General features: G+C 46.5%; 1 protein-coding gene across 1 annotated transcript in view; it reads right to left on the bottom strand.

Annotated features, from left to right (window-relative positions):
• The window catches only part of MERTK (MER proto-oncogene, tyrosine kinase), a 133,600-nt gene extending 107,210 nt beyond the window's left edge, over window positions 1–26,390 (bottom strand). Inside the window, 2 exon segments of the mRNA XM_038765628.1 lie at window positions 1,298–1,640; window positions 26,356–26,390. Coding sequence (XP_038621556.1) covers window positions 1,298–1,587 — 290 coding nt within the window. The 5' untranslated portion in view covers window positions 1,588–1,640; window positions 26,356–26,390.

Here is a 26,390-nt window from a genome sequence, read left to right as displayed (position 1 = left end):
CTTTGTTGAAGTCTCTGCCCAGGCACAGTGAGATACCTGGATTCTTCTGAAGAGTAATTCTACGGAACGCTTTGAAGGGAGCCAGGAATATTAACGATGCCATCCTGTCCAGGAACTCTGTCTCTGACAGGAAAATTATTCATTCATGCAATCATATTTATTGAGGGCTTACTGTATGCCGAGCATTGTACTAAGCGCTTGGGAGAGTATAATACAACAATAAACAGATGCATTCCCTGCCCACAAAGAGCTTACAGTCTAGGAGGGCGAGACATTACTAGAAATAAATAAATTACAATCAATCAATCAATCAATCATATTTATTGAGCGCTTACTGTGTGCAGAGCACTGTACTAAGCTCTTGGGAAGTACAAGTTGGCAACATATAGAGACAGTCCCTACCCAACAGTGGGCTCACACGTACATGTGGCCTAGTGGATAGAACATGGGCCTGTAAATCAGAAGGACCTGGGTTCTAATCCAGGCTCCATCACTTGCCTGCTGTTTGACCTTGGACAAGTCACTTCACTTCTCTGGGCCTCAGTGACCTTATCTGTAAAATGGGGATTAAGACTGTGAGCCCCTGGTGGGACAAGGACTGTTTCCAACTTGATTAGTTTATATCCCCCCAAGCACTTTGTATAGCGTCTGGCACATAGTAAGCACTTAAATTACAGAAAAAGAAATCTCTCCAGCTCTTAGAACAATGCTCCAGTGCATAGAACAGTGCTTGGCACATAGTAAGTGCCTAACAAATACCATTATTATTATTGTTCAGCAGCTCTGCTGGGGTAGAAGTGTCACCCAGGTGACAGAGATAATCGATGTTCCCTTCAGCCCCTGGGAACTGCACAGTGTGAAAAGTGGGGGCTGTTCAGAAAAGCAACAAAGAACTGTTCAAACCTTTGCTTTGAGTGTTTCTTGTTATATTGTACTCTCCCAAGTGCTTAGTACAGTGCTTGGCACACTCTATAGACTGTGAGCCCACTTCTGGACTGTGAGCCCGCTGTTGGGTAGGGACCGTCTCGATATGTTGCCAACTTGTACTTCCCAAGCGCTTAGTACAGTGCTCTGCACACAGTAAGTGCTCAATAAATACGATTGAATGAATGAATGAATGAATGAATGAATGAATGAAATAACAACTGAATGAAGAGACGTTGCCCACCTGGGGAAGACCACCTAACTCATTCACTCATTCACTGAGCGCTTACTGTATGCAAAGCACTGTACTAAGCACTTGGGAGAGCCCAACTCTCCAAGAGAGCGAAGATGCAGGGAGAATCGGGGACTTTACCTGATAGAAGATATAATGGCGGTCATCTCGTTGTCCGAATAAACATGAGTGATGGCGTGATGGGCCCCGAGGAGTTCCTTCCCGTCCTTCCACCAGGAGATGACGGCAACATCCTGGTAGAGCGAGGGCACGTAAATCGAGCAGTTGAACTTGCCGTCGTTGTGTTCGGAGAGCGCGATGTGCCCCACCGTGGGATTGAACCTGAGGCGCGGGAAGAACGTGGGCGTCTGGAGCGGGCCGGGGCCCGGGGAGACCGTCGCGGGGAGGTCCGCTTCCAAGGACGACGCCATCGGGGGATCGGCCCAGCGAGGTGCCTCTGCTTCTCTTTTCGCTACAGAGATGCCTGCAAAGAAAAACACCAGGCTAGGGGACAGAGCATTGGGCCTGAGAGTCAAGAGGTCAAGGATTCTAATCCCCGCTCTGCCACTTGTCTGCTGTGTGACCTTGGGTAAGTCACTTCACTTCTCTGGGCTTCAGTTACCTCATTCATTCATTCATTCAATGGTATTTATTGAGCGCTTACTGTGTGCGGAGCACTGTACTAAGCGCTTGGGAAGTACAAGTTGGCAAGATATAGAGACGGTCCCTACTCAACAGCGGGCTCACAGTCTAGGAGAATAATGACAGTATCCTTTTCCAAATCACAATTACAGAGCTATCGAAGATTCAGTAGAGCAGAGACACCATCAGGAGTGATTTTTAAAAAACTGACGTCACAGAAATTAATATATATAATGAGTATATATACATTAAATATACATAATCCACACTACACACACACACACACACACACACACACACACACACACACACACACACACACACACACACACACACACACACATATATAAAATCTATGAAATGGGAATTGAGTCTGTGAGCCCCACGTGGGACAGGGACCTTGTCCAAGCCGATTTGCTAGTATTCACCCTGGCGCCTAGTACAGTGCCTGGAACATGGTAAGCATCTAACAAATACTACAATTATTATTATTATCCCTTTAAATGGCGAAGATAAATTTTCCTCGTGGCCGGTGGCAAATTTCTCCCAAGCTTGTCACGTTGGTTCATTCATTCAATCATATTTATTAAGTGCCTATTGTGTGCAGAGCACTGTACTAAGCACTTGGGAACGTCCGCTACAACAACAGACACATTCCTTGCCCACAGTGGGTTGGCTGGCTCATTTTTCCAAATTGTGGTCTTAGAACTCCAGGACCCACGAGGCATGTCGATGATGTGCCAAGCTAATCAATTTCCTTCCCACTATCCTCATCTTTTCCTTGCTGATTTACAAGGTCACCTTGTAACCTCCCCAGCGCTTAGAACAGTGCTTTGCACATAGTAAGCGCTTAATAAATGCCATCACCATCATCATTATTATTATTATTTCAAATGTAGCTTTCTCACTGGCCAAGTCCGAGACTTCAAGGGACGGCGATGATGTCAACATTTTGGTAGGCTTTAAGCTCAAGATCGTAAGCTCATTGTGGGCAGAGAATGTGTCTGTTATATTGTTCTATTGTAATAGTAATAATAATGATGGTATTTGTTAAGCACTTACTATGTGTCAAGCACTCTTCTAAGCACTGGGGTAGATACAAGGTAATCAGATTGTCCCACATGGGGCTCACAGTCAATCCCCATTTTACAGATGAGGTAACTGAGGCACAGAGAAGTTAGGTGAGTTGCCATGGTCACACAGCAGACAAGTGAGACTAGGCTGTGAGCCCGCTGTTGGGTAGGGACCGTCTCTAAATGTTGCCAACTTGTACTTCCCAAGTGCTTAGTACAGTGCTCTGCACACAGTAAGCGCTCAATAAATATGATTGATTGATTGATTGATTGAAGTGGCGGAGTCAGGATTAGAACCCATGTCCTCTGACTCCGAAGCCCATGCTCTTACTACTAAGCCATGCTGCTTCTCTACTAGGCCGCACTGCTTCTGTCCCAACAGCTTAATACTGTTCTTTGTATACAGTAAGTACTCAATAAATATGATTGAATGAATAAATGAATGCCTAGTGGAAAGAGCACGGGCCTCTCAGTATGTTATTATTAAAAATAATAATACTAGTGGCATTTGTTAAGCACTTACTATGTGCCAGCAGGCACTGTACTAAGCACTGGGGTGGATACAAGCTAATCGGGCTGGGCACAATCCCTGTCCCACATAGGGCTCGCAGTCTCAATCCCCATTTTACAGATGAGGTAGCCGAGGCACAGAGAAGTGAAGCGACTTGCCCGAGGTCACCCAGCAGACAAGTGGTGGAGCCGGGATCAGCGCTTATCGCGTGACAGGCACTGTACTAAGCTCTGGGGTAGATACAAGACAACCGGGTTGGACACAGTCTATGTCCCATGTACGGCTCACAGTCTTAATCCCCATTCTAAAGATGAAGTAGCAGAAAGGCAGAGAAGCGAAGTGACTGGGCCAAGGTCACACAGCAGACAAGTGGCCGTAAATTCTTTAGTGCCCCGCCAGCCAGCTGGGCCAGAACCCTGAGAAGAGAATGGGTTACCTCAATTGGGGTCCATCCTCTTGTCCCCTATCCCCCAACCCTACATACGTACTTCCCAAGCGCTTAGTACAGTGCTCTTGCACGCAGTAAGTGCTCAATAAATACGATTGAATGAATGAATGAATGAATATGTAGAGCAGACCCTTCTGAAGCCGCATGGAGTGGCTCTGAGGCCGCAGATTTTTGCCACTGAAAAAAAGTCACTGGAGTCGAAGTCCTTGGGCGACTATTAATCAATCGTAAGAGAAGCAGCGTGGCTCAGTGGAAAGAGCCCGGGCTTGGGAGCCAGAGGTCATGGGTTCTAATCCCGGCTCCGCCACTTGTCAGCTGGGTGACTTTGGGCAAGTCACTTCACTTCTCTGGGCCTCAGTGACCTCGTCTGGAAAATGGGGGTGAAGACTGTGAGCCCCCCGTGGGACAACCTGATCACCTGGTATCCTCCCCAGTGCTTAGGACAGTGCTTTGCACATAGTAAGCGCTTAACGAATGCCACTATTATTAGTAGTAGTACAGTTCATGCAATCGTATTTATTGAGCGCTTACTGTGTGCAGAGCACTGTACTAAGCACTTGGGAAGTACAAGTTGGCAGTGAGCCTCGTAAACTCATTCCAGCCTTCCAGCCCGGCCAGACTAAACACCCAAGGCCTGCCCTCCTCCTCCTCCTCCATTCCATTATTCATTCCATTATATTTATTGAGCACTTCCTGTGTGCAGAGCACTGGACTAAGCGCTTGGGAGGGGACAAATCCTCCCCACGCTGCTCTCCCACAGTGTACTAGCAAAAGGGCCGCCTCCTCTCCAAATGTGGGGAGGGCAGGGGGGGGGGCCTCCATTACAGTTCTTTTGTACACAGTAAGCGCTCAATAAATACCACTGAATGAACGATTGACCGAATGTCACGGGTCAGTAGGTGGGCAGGGGGGCCGCCCATTGCTAAATGCGACTGAGGACGGAATCCACTTGTGGCCAAAAAGACTGCGAAACTGGGCCATGGTATCCAAGACCAACGGGTGGGTGCCAGTGGTTGCCATGGTAACTGCCTCAGTTGCTCATTTTGGCTATGTGGCTCTTTGATCGGATTTAGCCCCATCAGATATTCCCCTACTACTGGCTCCAGGGACCCTAAGGAGTCTCTCAGCAATTAGCAGTTTCCGTCTATCTTACCTGCTCAGAATCCACCCTAATAAGTAGCATCCTTCTCAGTAAGTCTGTCAATCATATTTATTGAGTGCTTACATCCATTCAATCATATTCATTGAGCGCTTATGGTGTACAGAGCACTGGACTGAGCGCTTGGGAAGTCCAAGTAGGCAACATCTAGAGACGGTCCCTACCCACCAACGGGCTCACAGTCTAGAAGGGGGAGACAGACAACAAAACCAAACATGTGGACAGGTGTCAAGTCGTCAGAACAAATAATAGAATTGAAGCTAAACGCACATCAGTAACAAAATAAATAGAATAGTAAATATGTACAAGTAAAATAAATAGAGTAATAAATCTGTACAAACATATACAGGTGCTGTGGGGAGGGGAAGGAGGTAGGGTTGGGGGGTGGGGAGGAGGAGAGGAAAAAGGGGGCTCAGTCTGGGGTGCAGAGCACTGAACTAAGCGCTTGAGAGGGTACGATATAACAGACACATTCCATGCCTACATCAAGTTTACAGTCTAGAGGGGAACGAAGATGTTAAATTGCAGATATTGGACATAAGTGCTGTGGGGCTGGGAGTGGGAGATGAATAAAGGGAGCAAGTCAGGGTGCCGCAGAAGGGATTGGGAGAAGAGGAAAGAGGGAGCTTAGTCTGGGAAGGCCTCTTGGAGAAGATGGGCCTTCAATAAGGCTTTGAAGCGGGGGAGAGGAATTGCCCACAGTGAGGAGGGATGCCCCGGGGTCCCTGCGGGACCGGCAAATGGGAGAGTGGACTGGCCCGCAGACACCGGTCCCTTCAGCTCTGACCATACGGCCAGAACTCATGGCAGGAGCTCCGCCTTTGGGGATGCTCTGGCTTGCTGCTGACGGGCTGACCCAATTGGACTCGGTGCGACAACATTCACACTGATGATACACTTTGGCATCCGTGGATGTGGATCCGTGGATCAAAACACACACAAAAACACACAAAAGCAGAGAAGCAGCGTGGCTCAGTGGAAAAAGCCCGGGCTTTGGAGTCAGAGGTCATGGGTTCAAATTCCGGCTCCGCCACATGTCTGCTTGAAGTCACTTAACTTCTCTGTGCCTCAGTTACCTCATCTGTAAAATGGGGATTAAGACTGTGAGCCCCCCGTGGGACAACCTGACCTTGTAACCTCCCCAGCGCTTAGAACAGTGCTTTGCACATAGTAAGCGCTTAATAAATGTCATTATTATTATTATTATTATTTGAGGAGGGAGGGCATTCCAGGCCAGGGCATGGGTATGAGTTCGAAGGCGAGAAAGATGAGATAGAGGTACGGTGAGAAGGTTCGCAACAGAGGAGCGGAGTGTGAGGGCTGCTGTGTAGTAGTAGAACAGTAGGAGAGTTAGCAGCTATTGAAGTGATGATCATTTTAAAACTCATTGGCCCAGGTGCCTTTTAATAATAATAATAATAGCACTTATTAAGCACTTACTAAGTGCAAAGCACTGTTCTAAGCGCTGGAAAAAGAGTTAAAAATAATAATAATGATGGTATTTTTAAAATGGCATTTATTAAGCACTTACTATGTGCCAAGCACTGTTTTAAGTGCCGGAGGGGATACAAGGCAATCAGGTTGTCCGATGTGGGGCTCACAGTCTCTATTTATTTTACTTGTACATATTTAACACTCCATTTATTTTGTTAATGACGTGCGTATAGCTATAATTCTATTCATTCTGACAGTTTTAACACCTGTCTACATGTTTTGTCTTGTTCATTCATTCAATCATATTTATTGAGTGCTTATTGTGTGCAGAGCACTGTACTAAGTGCTTGGGAAATACAAGTTGGCAACATATAGAGACGGTCCCTACCCAACAGCCGGCTCACAGGCTAAAAGGGGGAGACAGATAACAAAACAAAACATATCAACAAAATAAAATAGGATAAATATGTACAAGTAAAATAAATATGTACAAACATATATACAGGTATATATGAAACTACAAATATGTACATAAATGATGTTAAGCTGGGAGGTGGATTGTACTGTCTCCCCCTTCTAGACTGTGAGCCCGTTGTTGGGTAGGGACCGTCTCTGTATGTGGCCGATTTGCGCTTCCCAAGTGCTTAGTACAGTGCTCTGCACACAGTTAGCTCTCAACAAATATGATTGAATGAATGAATGGATAATCCCATTTTCCAGATGAGGTAACTGAGGTACAGAGAAGTGAAGTGCCTTGCCCGAAGTCACACAGCTGACAAGTGGCAGAGCCAGGATTAGAACCCATGACCTCCTACTCAGCGTGGCTCAGAGGAAAGAGCCTGGGCTCTGGAGTCAAAAGTCACGGGTTCAAATCCCAGCTATGCCAATTGTCAGCTGTGTGACTTTGGGCAAGTCACTTGACTTCTCTGTGCCTCAGCTACCTCATCTGTAAAATGGGGATTAAAACCGTGAGCCTCCCATGGGACAACCTGATCACCTGGTAATCTCCCCAGCGCTTACAGCAGTGCTTCGCACATAGTACGCACTTAATAAATGCCATCATTATTATTATTACTCCCAAACCCGGGCTCTTTCCACCGAGCCACGCTGCTTCTCAGCAAAAGTTACCTCAGCATCTCGTCTTACGGCAAACTATTAATTCCAAAAGGTCCCCAAGTGAATATTTTGGCCTCCAGCCTACGACTCCGAGCGTCGATTTCCAAAGGCCGCTTGGCGGATTTCAGGGCAACAGAAGGCATTTCCGGAGCTTCGCCTATTCCACAGCTCCTATCTTACCTCCTTCCCTTCCCCACAGCACCTGTATATATGTATATATGTTTGTACATATTTATTACTCTTTTTATTTATTTATTTATTTTACCTGTACATATCTATTCTATTTATTTTATTTTGTTAGTATGTTTGGTTTTGTTCTCTGTCTCCCCCTTTTAGACTGTGGGCCCACTGTTGGGTAGGGACTGTCTCTATATGTTGCCAACTTGTACTTCCCAAGAGCTTAGTACAGTGCTCTGCACATAGTAAGCACTCAATAAATACGATTGATGATGATGATGATGATGATGACTGTCTCTATATGTTGCCAACTTGTACTTCCCAAGCGCTTAGGACAGTGCTCTGCACACAGTAAGCGCTCAATAAATACGATTGATTGATTGATTGATTGATTCTGGCGGCCCCCCGAATGCCGTTTGGTTACAATTGAGCCCTGTCCCTCCCCACTGACCCTACTTCACACCATAAGCTGCAGTCCGCAAGGCCTGGAATTCCACCCAGACCTTTGTAAAAACAAACAGAAGCAAGATGGGCCCCTCCGGGATCAGTCTTGGCTCCTCGACGTGCCTTCTGGCCTTTCTCTCTGCCAGGCTGAGTAACCTTAACCTGCTGAGGGAACTCTCCCCAGTACGTCGTACAATGCTGGGGAAGCAGCGTGGCCTAGTAGCTAGCGCCCGGGCCTCGGAGTCAGAAGGACCTGGGTTCTAATCCCAGCTCTGCCACTCGTCTACTACTCGGACAAGTCACTTCGCTTCTCTGTGCCTCAGTTCCCTCATCTGTAAAATGAGGATTAAGACTGTGAGCCCCCCGTGGGACAACCTGATCACCTTGTAACCTCCCCAGCACTTAGAACGGTGCTTTGCACATAGTAAGCACTTAACAAATGCTATTATTATTATTATTATTATTATTCTCTGGGCCTCATTTGTAAAATGGGGATCAAGACTGCGAGTCTTTTAGACTGTAAGCCCACTGTTGGGTAGGGACTGTCTCTATATGTTGCCAACTTGTACTTCCCAAGCACTTAGTACGGTGCTCTGCACACAGTAAGCGCTCAATAAATACGATTGATTGATTGATTGATTGTGAGTCCCACATGGAACTGTGTCCAACCTGAGAAGCAGCGTGGCTCAGTGGAAGGAGCCCGGACTTTGGAGTCAGAGGTCATGGGTTCAAATCCTGGCTCCGCCACTTGTCAGCTGGGTGACTTTGGGCAAGTCACTTCGCTTCTCTGGGCCTCAGTTCCCTCATCTGGAAAATGGGGATGAAGACTGTGAGCCCCGCGTGGGACAACCTGATCACCTTGTATCCTCCCCAGCGCTTAGAACAATTCTTTGCACATAGTAAGCGCTTAACATAGTAAGCGTTCCCCCCTCCCCTCCCCCTTCTCCCCCTCCTCCCATTCAGTCATATTTATTAAGCGCTTACTGTGTGCAGAGCACTGTACTAAGCGCTTGGGAAGTACAAGTCGGCAACATATAGAGACGGTCCCTACCCAACAGTGGGCTCACAGTCTAGAAGGGGGACACAGATGACAAAACAAAACACGTGGACGGGTGGCAAGTCGTCAGAACAAATAGAAATAAAGTTCGATGCACATCATTAACAAAATGAATAGAATAGTAAATATGGACAAGTATAAATTATGGAGATGAACGTAAGCGCTTGCAGGGCCGGGGTGGGGGGGGCACGTGAATAAAAGGAGCAGTCCCCCCCTCCTTACCTCCTCCCCCTCCCCACAGCACCTGTATATATGTATATATGTTTGTACGCATTTATTACTCTATTTGTTTATTTTATTTGTACATATTTATTCTATTTATTTTATTTTGTTAATATGTTTTGTTTTGTCCACTGTCTCCCCCTTCTAGACTGGGAGCCCACTGTTGGGTAGGGACCGTCTCTATATGTTGCCAACTTGTACCTCCCAAGCGCTTAGTACAGTGCTCTGCACACAGTAAGCGCTCAATAAATTCGATTGCCTGACTGACCGCTCCACCCCCTACATAATTAGTTAGTGCCAGCATTTATTAACTATGCTAACCACTGAGGGAGATACGAGATAAACAAATGGAACTCAGTCCCTGGCCCACAAAGGGCTTATGATCTAAATCAGGATAGGAGAGACTATCCTGCTGTGTGAGGGCAATTCACCGAACTTCTGTGGCACTGTGCCTCAGTTTCCTCATCTGTAGACACATCTCCTCCGAGAGGCCTTCCCTGTCTACACCCTCCTTTCCTCTTCTTCCTCTCTATTCTGTGTCGCCCTGACTTGCTCCCTTTATTCATCCCCCCCTCCCAGTCCCAAACCACTTATGTACATATCTGTAATTTCATTTATTAAATTAATGTCTGCCTTCCCCTCCAGACTGTAAACTCGCTGTGGGCAGGGAATTGGTCTGTTTATTGTTATACTGTACTTGCCCACCTGCTTCATACAGTGCTCTGCATGCAGTAAACGCTCAATAAATAGAACAGTGCTTTACACATAGTAAGCACTTAATAAATGCCATGATTATTATTATTACAATTGACTGACTGAATTCGCACTATCCCTTAGACTGTGAGCGCCATGTGGGCAGGGAATTGGTCTGTTTATTCTTATACTGTACTCGCCCACCAGCTTCGTACAGTGCTCTGCATGCAGTAAATGCTCAATAGAACAGTGCTTTACACATAGTAAGCGCTTAATAAATGCCATTATTATTATTATTACAATTGACTGACTGACTGAGTTCGCACTATCCCTTAGACTGTGAGCGCCATGTGGGACAGGGATTATGTCCGACCTGATTATCTTGCATCTTCCCCCGCGTTTGGTAGTGTGCTTGGCAAGCACTTAACACAATCAATCAATCAATCAATCGTATTTATTGAGCGCTTACTGTGTGCAGAGCACTGTACTAAGCACTTGGGAAGTACAGTTGACAACATATAGAGACGGTCCCTGCCCAACAACGGGCTCACAGTCTAAAAGGGAGAGACAGAGAACAAAACCAAACATACTAACAAAATAAAATAAATAGAATAGATTTAGGTACAAGTAAAATAAATAAATAGAGTAATAAATATGTACAAACATATATACATATATACAGGTACTGTGGGGAAGGGAAGGAGGTAAGATGGGGGGGGTGGAGAGGGGGACGAGGGGGAGAGGAAGGAAGGGGCTCAGTCTGGGAAGGCCTCCTGGAGGAGATGAGCTCCACATTTATTAATATCAGATGCAAAGAAAGGAGAAATCAATTACAGGCAACAATTTTCAGGCAACCAGAACATTTCTAAAACAGGAGACTAAGAAAGGGAGGGCAAAGACAGGAACAGTGGGGAAGCAGTGTGGACTTCTAGTCCTTCTAGACTGTGAGCCCACTGTTGGGTAGGGACCATCTCTATATGTAGCCAATTTGTACTTCCCAAGAGCTTAGTACAGTGCTCTGCACACAGTGAGCACTCAATAAATACGACTGAATGAATGAATGAATGACTAGTGGCCAGAGCGCTGGCCAGAGGACCTGAGTTCTAATCTCAGATCCGCCATTTACTGCTGTGTGACCTCGGGGCAGTCACTTAAGTTCTCTGGGCTTCAGTTCCCTCATCTACAGCCCCGTGTTCTTTCCTCTAGGTTCCTCTCGCCTCTGAGCTTCCTCTTCTTGCGCCACTTCCTTGAGTTCTGACCTGAACCCAGGAGCCCTGTGGTTTCTGTCCCCCATCCGCATTTCCTTTCCCCCACAACTTTCTACCTGCCCCTGATCCTGACACCCCCTTAGACAACTTCACTGATACAAAAATGATAACAATCGTAATTAGGGTACTACTACTAATAGTGGTATTTGCTAAGTGCTTACTACGTGACTGGCACTGTACTAAGTGCTGGATACAAGCAAATCGGGTTGGACACAGTCCCTTGTTCCACGTGGGGCTAACAGTCTCAATTCCCATTTTATGGATGAGGTAACTGAGGAACAGAGAAGCGAAGTGACTTGGCCAAGATCACACAGCGGACAAGTGGCGGAGCCAGGATTAGAACCCATGAATTTCCAACTCCCAGACCGTGCTCTATCCAATACGCCATGCTACCTCCTCCTAAGCACTTACTCAGTACCAAGCACTGTTCTAAGCTCTGGGGTAGATACAAGTTAATAATAATAATGGCATTTATTCATTCACAACCTGATCACTTGTAACCTCCCCAGCGCTTAGAACAGTGCTTTGCACATAGTAAGTGCTTAATAAATGTCATCATTATTATTATTATTTATTCATTCCATCATATTTATTGAGCGCTTACTGTGTGCAGAGCACTGTACTAAGCGCTTGGGAAGGACAAGTTGGCAACATAGAGAGACGGTCCCTACCCAACAACGGGCTCACAGTCTAGAAGGGGGAGACACACAACAAAACAAAACATGTGGACAGGTGTCAAGCGCTTACTATGTGCAAAGACGCGAGAGAAGGCTCGCTTTCCAAGAGCACCCCCAGCAGCCAGCTGCGGCCAGCTACTTAGATTGTCTGACCTAATTAACAGTGCTTGGCATATAGTAAGTGCTTAACGAATGCCACCATTAGTATTATTATTATTACCTTGAATCTATCCCAGTACTGAGGAAAGTGCTTGGCACATGGTAGACACGTGTATTATTAACAAATAATAATAATGCAGAAAGGAGAACACATTCTTTTTGTACAAAGCCAGCTGGTCACTCCCTTTGCCCCCCATGAAAATGCCTGGTTCCCCATGAAACAGGGAGGATTGAACTGATGTTTTTTGGCTTCAGGAAAGGGTATTACTATTTGGTCATGAACAGAGTTGTTTAAAATATGTTCTGTGTCCCTACCTTGAGTAAAATCAGGAGGTGACTTTTTAGACTGTGAGCCCGTTGTTGGGTAGGGACCATCTCTTGTACTTCCCAAGCGCTTAGTACAGTGCTCTGCACACAGTAAGTGCTCAATAAATACGATTGAATGAATGAATGAATGAATGTTCTAAGCGCTGGGGAGGTTACAAGGTGATCAGGTTGTCCCACGGGGGGCTCACAGTCAATCCCCATTTTTCAGATGAGGTAACTGAGGCCCAGAGTAGTGAAGTGACTTGCCCAAGGTCACAAAACAGACGAGTGGCAGAGCCGGGATTAGAACCCACGACCACCTGACTACTGGTTAATCGGGTCGGACATGGTCCCTGCCCCACATGGGGCTCACACTCTCTTCATCCCCATTTTCCAGATGAGGCAACTGAGGCCCAGAGTAGTGAAGTGACTTGCCCAAGGTCACACAACAGACGAGTGGCAAAGCCGGGATTAGAACCCACGACCACCTGACTACTGGTTAATCGGGTCGGACACGGTCCCTGCCCCACATGGGGCTCACACTCTTCATCCCCATTTTCCAGATGACGCAACTGAGGCCCAGAGATGTGACTTGCCCAAGGTCACAAAGCAGACACGTGGCGGAGCCAGGATTCAAACCCCAGTCCTTCTGACTCCCGAGTCCACAAAGCCGGCTGCTCCTACAGGGAAAAGCAGGGAGGACCAACTTTCCACGAGGCGACCCGACTAGGGATGCTCCCGTTGAGTTTCAAAAGGCCCGTTCTTCCTTGTGAAAATGCAATTCTGTTTAGAAGTCTGGAAACTATGATGAGGTTAGCTTCTACTCCAGTCTACCATTAGGGTTTAACAGGCATGCTCTCCCGGCTTTCCGTTGCCATCCACAGATAAACAAGGCTTGCTTTTGTACACCACCGTAATCCGGGCCAACAAGGGGCATTTACAAACTCTTTGTTCAGTCTGGGGGGACTACAGCGTTTATCGCTTCCAAAGAATGTCAAGGAAAGCAGAACTTTAACACAAACCTGAACCACCCCATGAAAGACGGGTCACAAAGGGCTTGCTTGTTTCCTAGGTAAACAACTAAAATTTAAGACGTTCGTCACCCGACTTCGCTCGGAGGAAGGGGTGGGTGGCCTTCTTAGAGTGAATTCAAAACTTTAGCCGAGTTTCGGGTCGACGGCACCATAATTTTACCCTTTGCTTTTGGTTTAAATTGGTATTTATGAAGCGCTTACTCTCAAGCACCGAGGTAGGTACGAGACAGTCAGGTTGGACACAGTCCCTGTCAGTCGGTGGTATTTATTGAGCGCTGTGTGCTGTGTAATAAGCGCTTGGGAGAGTCCAGTAGAACCCCACTTCGGGCTCGCAGTCTTAATCCCCATTTTCCAGAGGAGGTAACTGAGGCGCGGAGAAGTGAAGTGACTTGACCAAGGTCGCACAGCGGACAAGCGGCAGAGTCGGGATTAGATCCCAGCTCCTCTGACTCCAAGGTCCCACCGATTTCTTCCCTTTATAAAAGAGGGGCAGGAGATGTTGGCAAAAACCTGCAGGGATCAAGCTGACTCATTCAATCGTATTTATTGAGCGCTTACTGTGTGCAAAGCACTGTACTAAGCGCTTAAATCTACTAAGCGATAAAATCCAGCAACTAGCGCAGCTCCTCAGCGTCTCTTCAGATGGCCAGATATAATGAAAAACACCGCTTTGGTTCATTCATTCATTCAATTGTATTTATTGAGCGCATACTGTGTGCAGAGCACTGTACTAAGCGCTTAAATCTGCTAAGCGATAAAATCCAGCAACTAGCACAGCTCCTCAGTGTCTCTTCAGCTGGCCAGATATAATGAAAAGCACTGCTTTGGTTCATTCATTCATTTAATCGTATTTATTGAGCGCTTACTGTGTGCAGAGCACTGTACTAAGCGCTTAAATCTACTAAGCGATAAAATCCAGCAACTAGCGCAGCCCCTCAGCATCTCTTCAGCTGGCCAGATATAATGAAAAACACCGCTTTGGTTCATTCATTCATTCAATCATATTTATTGAGCGCTTACTGTGTGCAGAGCACTGTACTAAGCTCTTAAATCTACTAAGCGATAAAATCCAGCAACTAGCGCAGCTCCTCAGCGTCTCTTCAGCTGGCCAGATATAATGAAAAACACCGCTTTGGTTCATTCATTCATTCAATCGTATTTATTGAGCGCTTACTGTGTGCAGAGCACTGTACTAAGCGCTTAGCACTTTGGTGCCTCAGACACATGGGCTACCGCAGGGTTCTGCTTTGGTTCATTCATTCATTCAATCGTATTTATTGAGCGCTTACTGTGTGCAGAGCACTGTACTAAGCACCTAGCACTTTGGTGCCTCAGACACATGGGCTACCGCAGGGTTCTACACATTACTATATACATATATATATATATATACACACCATATATATACACACCATATACATATACCATATATATGTATATATGTTTGTACAGATTTATTACTCTATTTTATTTGTACATATTTATTCTATTTATTTTATTTTGTTAATATGCTTTGTTTGGTTCTCTGTCTCCCCTCTCTAGACTGTGAGCCTGTTGTTGGTTAGGGACCGTCTCTATATGTTGCTGACGTACTTCCCAAGTGCTTAGTCCAGTGCTCTGCACACAGTAAGCGCTCAATAAATACGATTGAATGAATGAATTACCATCACAAAATGGCTTTCATTATCTCCCTCCGCTCAGTTGTAACCCTCAACCACGTTTCTCCTCTGGCGTAAAACTTTCCATGTGTGATCCCCGGCCGGAGGCGGCAACTTTTATTAGTCCTGGCATTCTCCTGGAAAAATCTATCTTGCCGCCGAGTTGGATAAGGGGGAGCCCCAGCAGGGGGAAAGCGGAGGACAGGGACAAGAGGAGCGGAATGAGGGATTTAGAAAGGGTGGAAAGGTCTGGCCTTTGAAGGGGCTTGAAAATATCCCCTTTGACCCCAATTCTCTTTGTCCCACACTAAAGAAGAGGGAGAGGGCATCTGTTTGAACAGTGGGTGGCAGGGGGAGGACTTGAGGGGGGAGTGCTGAAAGAGTGGCCTGGAATCCAACAACCTGCCAATCACTCTTCCCTAACACGACACCGGAGGGGCAAGAAAAAGCCGAAACTAGGATCGGAGCTTCCAACCTCATCCACTCATTCATTCAATCGTATTTATTGAGCGCTTACTGTGTGCAGAGCACTGGACAAAACGCTTAGGAAGCACAAGTTGGCAACATATAGAGACGGTCCCTACCCAACAGCGGGCTCACAGTCTAGAAGCAGCGTGGCTCAGTGGAAAGAGCGCGGGCTTTGGAGTCAGAGGTCATGCGTTTAAATCCCGGCTCTGCCAATTAGCTGTGTGACTTTGGGCAAGTCACTTCACTTCTCTGTGCCTCAGTTACCTCATCTGTAAAATGGGATGAAGACGGCGAGCCCCCCGTGGGACCTGATCGCCTTGTAACCTCCCCAGTGCTTTGCACATAGTAAGCACTTAATAAATGCCATTATTATTATTATTATATTATTATAGAAGGGGGAGACAGAGAACCAAACAAAACATATTAACAAAATAAAATAAATAGAATAAATATGTACAAATAAAATAGAGTAATAAATCCGTACAAACATATATACATATATACAGGTGCTGTGGGAGGGGAAGGAGGTAAGGGTTGGGGGGGGGATGGGGAGCCTCCTTGGTAGTCCTTCAATCAATCAATCAATCATATTTATTGAGCGCTTACTGTGTGCAGAGCACTGTACTAAGCGCTTGGGAAGCACAAGTTGGCAACACATAGAGACGGGGCCGAGCCTGCTGCCGCCTGACTTGGGAAGTCTCTCCTCCATCCCAGGAGGGGGGCATGAGGGTCAGCCCGCTGTGAGCAGGGAATGTGTCCGTTTATTGTCGCATCATCCTCTCCCAAGCGCTTGGCACAGTGCTCTGCACCCAATGGGCGCTCGACAAATACAATTGAATTCATGAATGAATGCAGCACTCACGATGTACGGAGTAAATGCTACCGGGTGCCAGGCGCTGTACTGAGTGTTAGGATAGATCCCAACTAAGCAGGTTGGACACGATCCCTGTCCCACGTGGGGTTCACAGTCTAAATCACCATTTTATAGGTGGAAGAACTGAGGCCCGGAGAAGCGACTCGCCCGAGGTCTCGCAGCGGCCAAGTGGCTGAGCTGAGATGATGATGATGATTGCATTTATTAAGTGCTTACTATGTGCAAAGCACTGTTCTAAGCACTGAGGAGGTTACAAGGTGATCAGGTTGCCCCACGGGGGGCTCACAGTCTTAATCCCCATTTTACAGATGAGGTGAGGCACAGAGAAGTGACTTGCCCAAGGTCACACAGCAGACATGTGGTGGAGCAGGGATTTGAACCCATGACCTCTGACTCCAAAGCCCAGGCTCTTTCCACTGAGCCACGCTGCTTCCCTTAATCCCGACTCCACCAATTGTCAGCTGTGTGACTTTGGGCAAGTCACTTCACTTCTCTGGGCCTCAGTTCCCTCATCTGTCAAATGGGGATTGAGACTGTGAGCCACCTGTGAGACAACCTGATCACCTTGTAACCTCCCCAGCGCTTAGAACAGTGCTTTGCACATAGAAAGCACTTAATAAATGCCATTATTATTATTATTATTATTCTGTGGGCCTCAGTTCCCTTATCTGTCAAATGGGGATGAAGACTGTGAGCCCCACGTGGGACAACCTTGATCACCTTGTATCCTCCCCCAGCACTTAGAACAGTGCTTGGCACATAGTAAGCGCTTAACAAACACCAACATTATTATTATCCTAATTCTAGGGCCGCCGTTCTTCTGCCGTGTGGCCTTGGGTCAGTCGCTTCAGTGCTTTGCACGTAGTAAGCGCTTAACAAATCCTATCATCATCATTCTCCGGGGCTCGGTTCCCTCATCTGTACAGTCTTTTAGACGGTGAGCCCACTGTTGGGTAGGGACTGTCTCTATATGTTGCCAACTTGTACTTCCCAAGCGCTTAGTGCAGTGCTCTGCACACAGTAAGTGCTCAATAAATATGATTGATTGATTGATTACAATGGGGATGAAGCCCGGGGGCCCCATTTGGGACAGGGACTGTGGCCAACCTGATTAGCTTGTATCTACCCACAGCTTAGAACAGGGTCTGGTACCGAGTGAGCGCTTAACAAATACCATTAAAGAAAAAGGCCTAAAACTAGGGATATGGTCTTGGGGTCAAAATGGGGACCCTAAATCGTCGGGGGCCAGGCCCCAAATAAGCAGGGGACAGTTCCCACTGGCCAAGAATTCCCTGAGGGGCTGTCCCTTTCCATTCAGGTTTACTTCCTACCATGGTCAGCTCGGTGGTTAATTTCCTTCAAGACAAAATAGTTTAAAAAGATCAACTGATCGATCGATGGTCTCGGGTGAGCGCTGACTGTGGGCGGAGCACCGTACTGAGCGCTTGGGAGAGTACGATAAGGGATTAATTCATTCATTCAATCATATTTATTTATTCATTCATTCATTCAATCGTATTTATTGAGCTCTTACTGTGTGCAGAGCACTGTACTAAGCGCTTAGGAAGTACAAGTTGGCAACATATAGAGACGGTCCCTACACAACAGTGGGCTCACAGTCTACTTTGCCCATGGTTCAGTTAAGTGTCTAGACCCCAAGGAAGGAGGCATCAATAAATATTACTACTCTGAATCATCTCTGCTTACTCTACTGGTGTTGTGTTATTGGATATTAATAATAATTTATTGAACGTTTAATGCGTACAGAGCACTGTACTAAGCGCTTGGGCAAGGACGATATAACAACAGACATTCATGCCCACATTCATGCTGCAGAGAAGCAGCGTGGTTCAGTGATGATGATGATATGATGATGATGGTATTCGTTAAGCGCTTACTAAGTGCAAAACACTGTTCTAAGCATTGAGGGGGATACAAGGTGATCAGGTTGTCCCACGTGGGGCTCACAATCTTCATCCCCATTTTCCAGATGAGGGAACTGAGGCCCAGAGAAGTGAAGTGACTTGCCCAAAGTCACACGGCTGACAATTGGCAGAGCCGGGGTTTGAACCCATGACCTCTGACTCCAAAGCCTGGGCTCTTTCCACTGAGCCACGCTCTGCTTCTCTGGGTTCAAATCCCAGCTCCGCCAATTGTCAGTTGCGTGGCCTTGGGCAAGTCACTTAGCTCCTCTATGCCTCAATTACCTCATCTGTAAAATGGGGATTAAGACTGTGAGCCCCATATGGGACAACCTGATCACCTTGTACCCTACCCAGTTCTTAGAACGGTGCTTTGCACATAGTAAGCGCTTAACAAATGCCATCATTATTATTATTAATAATAATCTGGGCTCTGCCACTTGTCCACTGTGTGACCTTGGGCAAGTCACTTCACTTCTCTAGGCCTCAGTTCCCTCATCAGTCCAATGGGGATCAAGACTGTGAGCCCCGCTTGGGACAACCTGATTGCCTTGTATCTACCCCAGCGCTTAGGACAGTGCTTGGCACATAGTAAGTGCTTACCAAATACCATCATTATCATGATCACAATGAGCTCAAAGCAATAAGAACTTCACACTGTGCTGGGCGTACAGACCGACCCTTTTCACTACCGGCGGGTCAAATCCCCAGACTGCAAGATCCCACCCGTCACCACAATAAAAACACTCCATTTTATCATGCGGGACCCGTCGAGAGGGCGGGTTGGTGGTTTGATGGTTCAGGCCCTCACGTGTTTTCCACTCTGTTTTGAAGGATAATGACTAATCGGAGCGAAGAGACAAGGAGGGATGCCCAAGCCAGGGAAAAGAACGTCATGTTTTCGGTCTGCCAACTTTGGCAGCCCTCCTGCTCGTTTCTGCTCGGACAGCAAATATCCTGTGACAACACTACTCTCGCATGAATGTAAGCGTGGCCGACAGAGCGCGCGCAGATTGCAACTGGGGCTCTCCCGGAGAAAATTTAAGGCGAAGGCATCTGGGAGAATGAGATGCTCTTTAAACAAGAGAAAATTATTTTGGAGCATTAAAAAGGGGCATAAAGAAGAGTAAGATGCCAAGTTGACAAAACCTGTAACTGCACAGAGATCTGAGAGCGGGAAGTTAAGGCCAAGTCATTAAAAAGTCCTGCAAATCACAGCATGATGGGGTGGGGCAAGATCTGGAAGCTAAAGGTACAAAAGACAAGTCCCCGGCAAAGATACAGATGCCAGGACAAAAAGAAAAGGCTTAATTCTCCCTTATTTATCAATCAATGCTATTTATTGAGCTTTTACCATGTGCAGAGCACTGTACTAAGTGTTTGGAAGGGGATGCTGCAACAGCGTGGCTCAGTGGAAAGAGCCCAGGCTTTGGAGTCAGAGGTCATGGGTTCAAATCCCAGCTCCGCCGCTTGTCAGCTGTGTGACTTTGGGCAAGTCACTTCACTTCTCTGGGCCTCAGTTACCTCATCTGTAAAATGGGGATGAAGACTGTGAGCCCCCCGTGTGGGACAGCCTGATTACCTTGCATCCCCCCCAGTGCTTAGAACAGTGCTTAGCACATAGTAAGCGCTTAACAAATGCCATCATTATTATTATTATTAACAGAGTTGGTGGACTGGATGCCTGCCCTCAATAATAATAATAATAATAATAATAATAATAATAATAATAATAATAATAATAATGACACTTATTAAGCACTTACTACGTGCAAAGCACTGTACTAAGCGCTGGGGAGGTTACAAGGTGATCAGGTTGTCCCACGGGGGGGCTCACAGTCTAAATCCCCATTTTATAGATGCGGCAACTGAGGCCCAGAGAAGTGACGTGACTTGCCCAAAGTCACACAGCTGACAATTGGTGGAGCCGGGATTTGAACCCATGACATCTGACTCCAAAGCCCGAGCTCTTTCCACTGCGCCACGCCGCTTCTCTAACTCCTCAAGGAGTTTACAGTCTCGTTGAAGGCCATTAAGTTCAGATTCATGGGGCTTTGTAGTAACAGATTTATTGAGTGCCCATTTGGGGCAGGATGCTGTACGAGATGCCTGGGAAATACGGGAAAAAATCAAGTGGTATGTTCCCTGCCCTCTAAGAGCTTGCACTGTGAAAAAGAGAAAAAACATAAAAGTGATAACCAACGGTGACTTCAAGGACTCCCCCCTTCCACCTCTTCACTGAAAAGCTGTGAGGTCTAGTTCATTCATTCATTCATTAGAGAAGCAGCGTGGCTCAGTTGAAAAGAGCCCGGACTTGGGAGCCAGAGGTCATGGGTTCAAATCCCAGCTCTGCCAACTGTCAGCTGTGTGACTTTGGACAAGTCACTTAACTTCTCTGTGCCTCAGTTACCTCATCTGTAAAACAGGGATTAAGACTGTGAGCCCCCCATGGGACAACCTGCTCACCTTGTAACCTCCCCAGCGCTTAGAACAGTGCATTCATTCATTCATTCATTCTTTCATTCAATTGTATTTATTGAGCACTTACTGTGTGCAGAGCACTGTACTAAGCACTTGGGACGTACAAGTTGGCAACATATAGAGACGGTCCATACCCAACAGTGGGCTAACAGTCTCACAGTCTAGAAGGGGGAGACAGAGAACAAAACAAAACATATTAACAAAATAAAATGAATAGAATACGTACAAGTAAAATAAATAAATGGAGTAATAAAATAAATAGAGAGTCTCTTTCCAGAGAGAGAGAGTGGGGAGAGGAGAGCTAAAGAGGGTGTTACCAGCTTCCCCTGCCCGCCCCCCACACAAACACACATTACAATCCTCTTCATGAGTGAGAGTCCTGATGAATTTTAATGCTGGTATTTTTGCAGTGTGGGTCCAAAAATAATAATTATAATTATAATAATGGCATTTATTAAGCACTTACTATGTGCAAAGCACTGTTCTAAGCGCTGGGGAGGTTACAAGGTGATGAGGTTGTCCCACGGTGGGGGCTCACAGTCAAAAAGAAATCTGACTCGGGCAAGGCAAGCCAAACGGGGCCATTCCACTGAGTGTGGGTGTCCAGGGTATATTTCAGGACTCGGGTTTTTTTGTTTTCTGCAAAGAAAAGTACATTTCTTGCCCAGGAACTGGGTCACAGCGGCCTTGAAGACGGTTATAATAACGAGTGGCTGCCTCCGCCCCTCCGAACCAGCGTCCAGCGTTCGCAGTGGAAAGGGACCGAAGACTCTCAGCTCAGAGGAATGTCTGGTGCTGTATATGCTTGGCCAGTTTTTCAATCTGCATTTCCCTCTTTTCTTTTTTTAAGACTGTTTAGCCTCCCACAGCCCTACGGAGAAGGTTGGCTATTAACCAGAAGGACCTGCCGCCACAAGAAAGAAGAGGGGAGAAGCAGCGTGGGCTAGTGGATAGACTCTGGGCTTGGAAGTCGAAAGGACCTGGGTTCTCATCCCCGCTCCGTCACTTGTCCAAGCGCTTAGTACAGTGCTCTGCACACAGTAAGCGCTCAATAAATACAATTGAATGAATGAATTGTCTGCTGTGTGACCTTGGGGCGAGTCGCTTCACTTCTCTGGGCCTCTGTAAAATGGGGATGAAGACTGCGAGCCCTATGTGGGACCAGGACTATTCATTCAATCGTATTTATTGAGCGCTTACTGCGTGCGGGGCACTGGACTAAGCGGTTCTGCGTGAGGGGCACTGGACTAAGCGCTTGGGAAGTCCAAGTCGGCAACATCTAGAGACGGTCCCTACCCGACAACGGACTCACAGTCTAGGAGGGGGAGACAGACAACAAAACAAAACATGTGGATAAGTGTCAAGTCATCAGAATAAATAGAAGTAAAGCTAGAGTCATTCATTCAATTCATTCAATCGTATTTATTGAGCGCTTACTGTGTGCAGAGCACTGCACTAAGCGCTTGGGAAGTACAAGTTGGCAACATAGAGAGACGGTCCCTACCCAACAACGGGCTCACAGTCTAGAAGATGCGCATCATTAATAAAATAAATAGAATATAAATATAAATAACAAAATAAATAGAAATAGTCAATATGTGCAAGTCAAATAAATAGAGTAATAAATCTGTACAACCATACATACAGGTGCTGTGGGGAGGGGAAGGAGGTAGGGCAGGGGGGATGGGGAGGGGGAGAGGAAAAAAGGGGCCACTGTTGGGTAGGGATCGTCTCTATATGTTGCCAGCTTGTACTTCCCAAGCGTTTAGTACAGTGCTCTGAACACAGTAAGCACTCAATAAATACGATTGAATGAATGAATGAGGAGGTGAGCTCTCTACCCTCACAATGCTACCAATTCTACCCTCTGCTACTGCAACTTTCTTTCCCTCTAACCAGCCCAGACTGGGGTGTCCCGGGAACCCCCAGAGCTCAGTCTGTGGGTGCTACAGCATGTAAACTTGTGTCCATTTATTACTGTATTGTAATAATAATAATGGTATTTAAGCACTTACAATGTGCAAGCGGGCACTGTACTAAGCGCCGGAGTGGATACAAGCAATCAGGTTGGACACAGTCCCTGTCCCACGTGGGGCTCAGGGTCTCTCTCCCCATTGAGAAGCAGCGTGGCTCAGAGGAAAGAGCCCGGGCTTTGGAGCCAGAGGTCACGGGTTCAAATCCCAGTTCCTCCAATTGTCAGCTGTGTGACTTGGGGCAAGTCACTTCATTCTCTGGCCCTCAGTGACCTCATCTGTAAAATGGGGATTAATAATAATAATAATGATGACATTTTTAAGCGCTTACTATGTGCAGAGCACTGTTTAAGCGCTGGGGGGATACAAGGTGATCAAGTTGTCCCACGTGGGGCTCACAATCTTAATCCCCATTTTACAGATGAGGGAACTGAGACTGATTAAGACTGAGCCCCCCGTGGGACAACCTGATCACCCTGTAACCTCCCCAGCACTTAGAACGGTGCTTTGCACATAGTAAGCGCTTAATAAATGCCATTATTATTATTAATTTACAGATGAGGTAACTGAGGCACAGAGAAGTGACCCGCCCAAGATCATACAGCAAACATGTGGTGGAGCTGGAATTAGAACTCATGACTTTCTGATTCCCAGGCCCAGGCTCTATCCACTATGACTCTTCCAAGTGCTCAGTACAGTGCTCTGCATGCAGTAAGTGCTCAATAACCTTTGCTCTTCCCCCCCTCCCAGCTCCAAAGCACTTAAGTAGATATCTATACCTGTATATATGTATATATGTTTGTACATATTTATTACTCTATTTTATTTGTACATATTTATTCTATTTATTTTATTTTGTTAATATTTTTTGTTTTGTTCTCTGTTTCCCCCTTCTAGACTGTGAGCCCACTGTTGGGTAGCGACCGCCTCTATATGTTGCCAACTTGTACTTCCCAAGTGCTTAATACAGTGCTCTGCACACAGTAAGCGCTCAATAAATACGACTGAATGAATGAATGAATATCTGTAATTTTATTTATCTAATAATAATAATGATGGCATTTATTAAGCGCTTACTATGTGCAAAGCACTGTTCTAAGCGCTGGGGAGGATACAAGGTGATCAGGTTGTCCCACGGGGGACTCACAGTCTTAATCCCCATTTTCCAGATGAGGGAACTGAGGCCCAGAGAAGTTAAACGACTTGCCCAAAGTCACACAGCTGACAATTGGCGGAGCCGGGATTTGAACCCATGATCTCTGACTCCAAAGCCCGTGTCATTATCTGTAATGACATCCGTCACCGGGCCTCTAGACTGTGAGAATGTCACTGTTGATTACTGTACTTTCCCAAGCGCTTAGTACAATGCTCCGCCCACAGTAAGCGCTCAATAAATACGATGGAATGAATAAATACGATTGAATGAAATGAACTTTCTGTGCCGGGGCAGGAAGTTGGGCTAAAAGATTTCTCCTGCTGAGATGGCAGCTTTTCCAGGGAGAAAAGCCTGGGCTTGGTTACACACGCTCTCACACAAACACCCACTCAAAATATCCTCTCACACACACACACACACTCTTACACAGACACCCCGACATACAAATTTACACACAACTCTTCAGTGCATAAACCCACGGGCACACATACACAGTCACACAAACACATATGCAGAAAGCCCAACTCTAATCTCATTCTCATGCACAGTCACATACACACACACACACACACGTCTCAAACATACAACACCCAGGAATTCATTCAAACATTTCTTTGTCTTTGAGCACTCACTTCATGCAAAGTGCTGTACTAAGGGCTTGGGAGAGTCGTAGTGGATAGAGCACGGGCTGGGGAATCAGAAGGTCATGGGTTCTAATCCTAAACACTTGGGAGAGTACAATGCAACAATAAACAGACACATCCCCTGACCACAACCATGCATATACACTCTGACAGCGCTTACATTCGGATGTTCATTCATTCATTCAATCGTATTTATTGAGCGCTTACTGTGTGCAGAGCACTGTACTAAGCACTTGGGAAGTCCAAGTTGGCAACATATAGAGACAGTCCCTACCCAACAACAGGCTATGTTCTGACTTTATATCTGCCCCTTGTCTGCTGTGAGACCTTGGGCAAATCACTTCACCTTTCTGCGCCTCAGTTTCCCCAGCTGTAAGCTGAGGATGAAGACTGTGAGCCCCAGGTGGGACAACCTGATTTGCTGGTATCCCCTCCTCCCCCCCCAGCGCTTAGTACAGTGCCTGGCACATGGTAAGCGTTTAACAAATACCCCAGTTATTATTATTTATACACACTCGTCCACTCTCACAATTATACTCCCATATTTACACCCACTTTCGAAACACACATCCATTCAGCATATACTCTGTGTGTCACACAAACGCACCGTTCATTCCACCGTATTGACTGAGTGCTTACTGTGTGCAGAGCACTGTACTAAGCGCTTGGAAAGTATAATTTGATAACAGAGACAATCCCTATCCCACAACGGGCTCACAGTCTGTTATTATTAACAATAATAATGATGATGGTATTTGTTCATTAATTCATTCCACCGTATTTATTGAGCGCTGTGTTCAGAGCGCTGTACTAAGCGCTTGGAAAATACAATTCAGTAACGAATAGAGACAATCCCTCCCCAACAACGGGCTCACTATTTGTTATTATTATTATTATCATTATTACATTATAATAATGACTATGGTATTTGTTCATTCATTCATTCTGACGTACTTCCCAAGCGCTTAGTCCAGTGCTCTGCACACAGTAAGCGCTCAAATACGATTGAATGAATGGATGAATTCCACCGTATTAATTGAGCGCTTACTGTGTGCAGAGCACTGTCCTAAGCGCTTGGGAAGTTCAATCCGGCAACAAATCGAGACAATCCCTACCCAACAACGGGCTCCCAATCTATTATTTGTTATTATTAATAATAATGATGATGGTACTTGTTCATTCATCCATTCCACCGTATTTATTGAGCGCTGACTGTGTATCGAGCAATCAATCAATCAATCATATTTATTGAGCGCTTACTGTGTGCAGAGCACTGTACTAAGCGCCAGGGAAGTCCAAGTTGGCAACATATAAAGGCGGTTCCTACCCACCAGTGGGCTCACAGTCTAGAAGGGGGAGCACTGTACTAAGCGCTTGGGAAGTGCAAATCGGGAAGAAATCGAGACCCTCCCTGCCCACCCCCGGGCTGCCAGTCTATCCACTGCCCCCCTGAAGCCAGTGGATTCCTCGCGTCCCCTGGCCCCTTTCCCAGGAATCGGCGCTCAGTAGATAGCCCTCACTGACTGCTCGATGGGCTGCCCCCCGTTGCCGTGGGGTGGGGGTGGAGGGGGTGTTTGGGGCGGACGCCCCCCAGGAGACTCACCGCGGGCGCAGGCCGGGAGGGCGGCGGGGAGGAGG

Source organism: Tachyglossus aculeatus, chromosome 23 (assembly GCF_015852505.1).
Source record: "Tachyglossus aculeatus isolate mTacAcu1 chromosome 23, mTacAcu1.pri, whole genome shotgun sequence".
Taxonomy (NCBI): domain Eukaryota; kingdom Metazoa; phylum Chordata; class Mammalia; order Monotremata; family Tachyglossidae; genus Tachyglossus; species Tachyglossus aculeatus.
The sequence above is the reverse complement of the archived record's forward strand: the minus strand, read 5'-3'. Positions and strand labels throughout refer to the sequence as shown.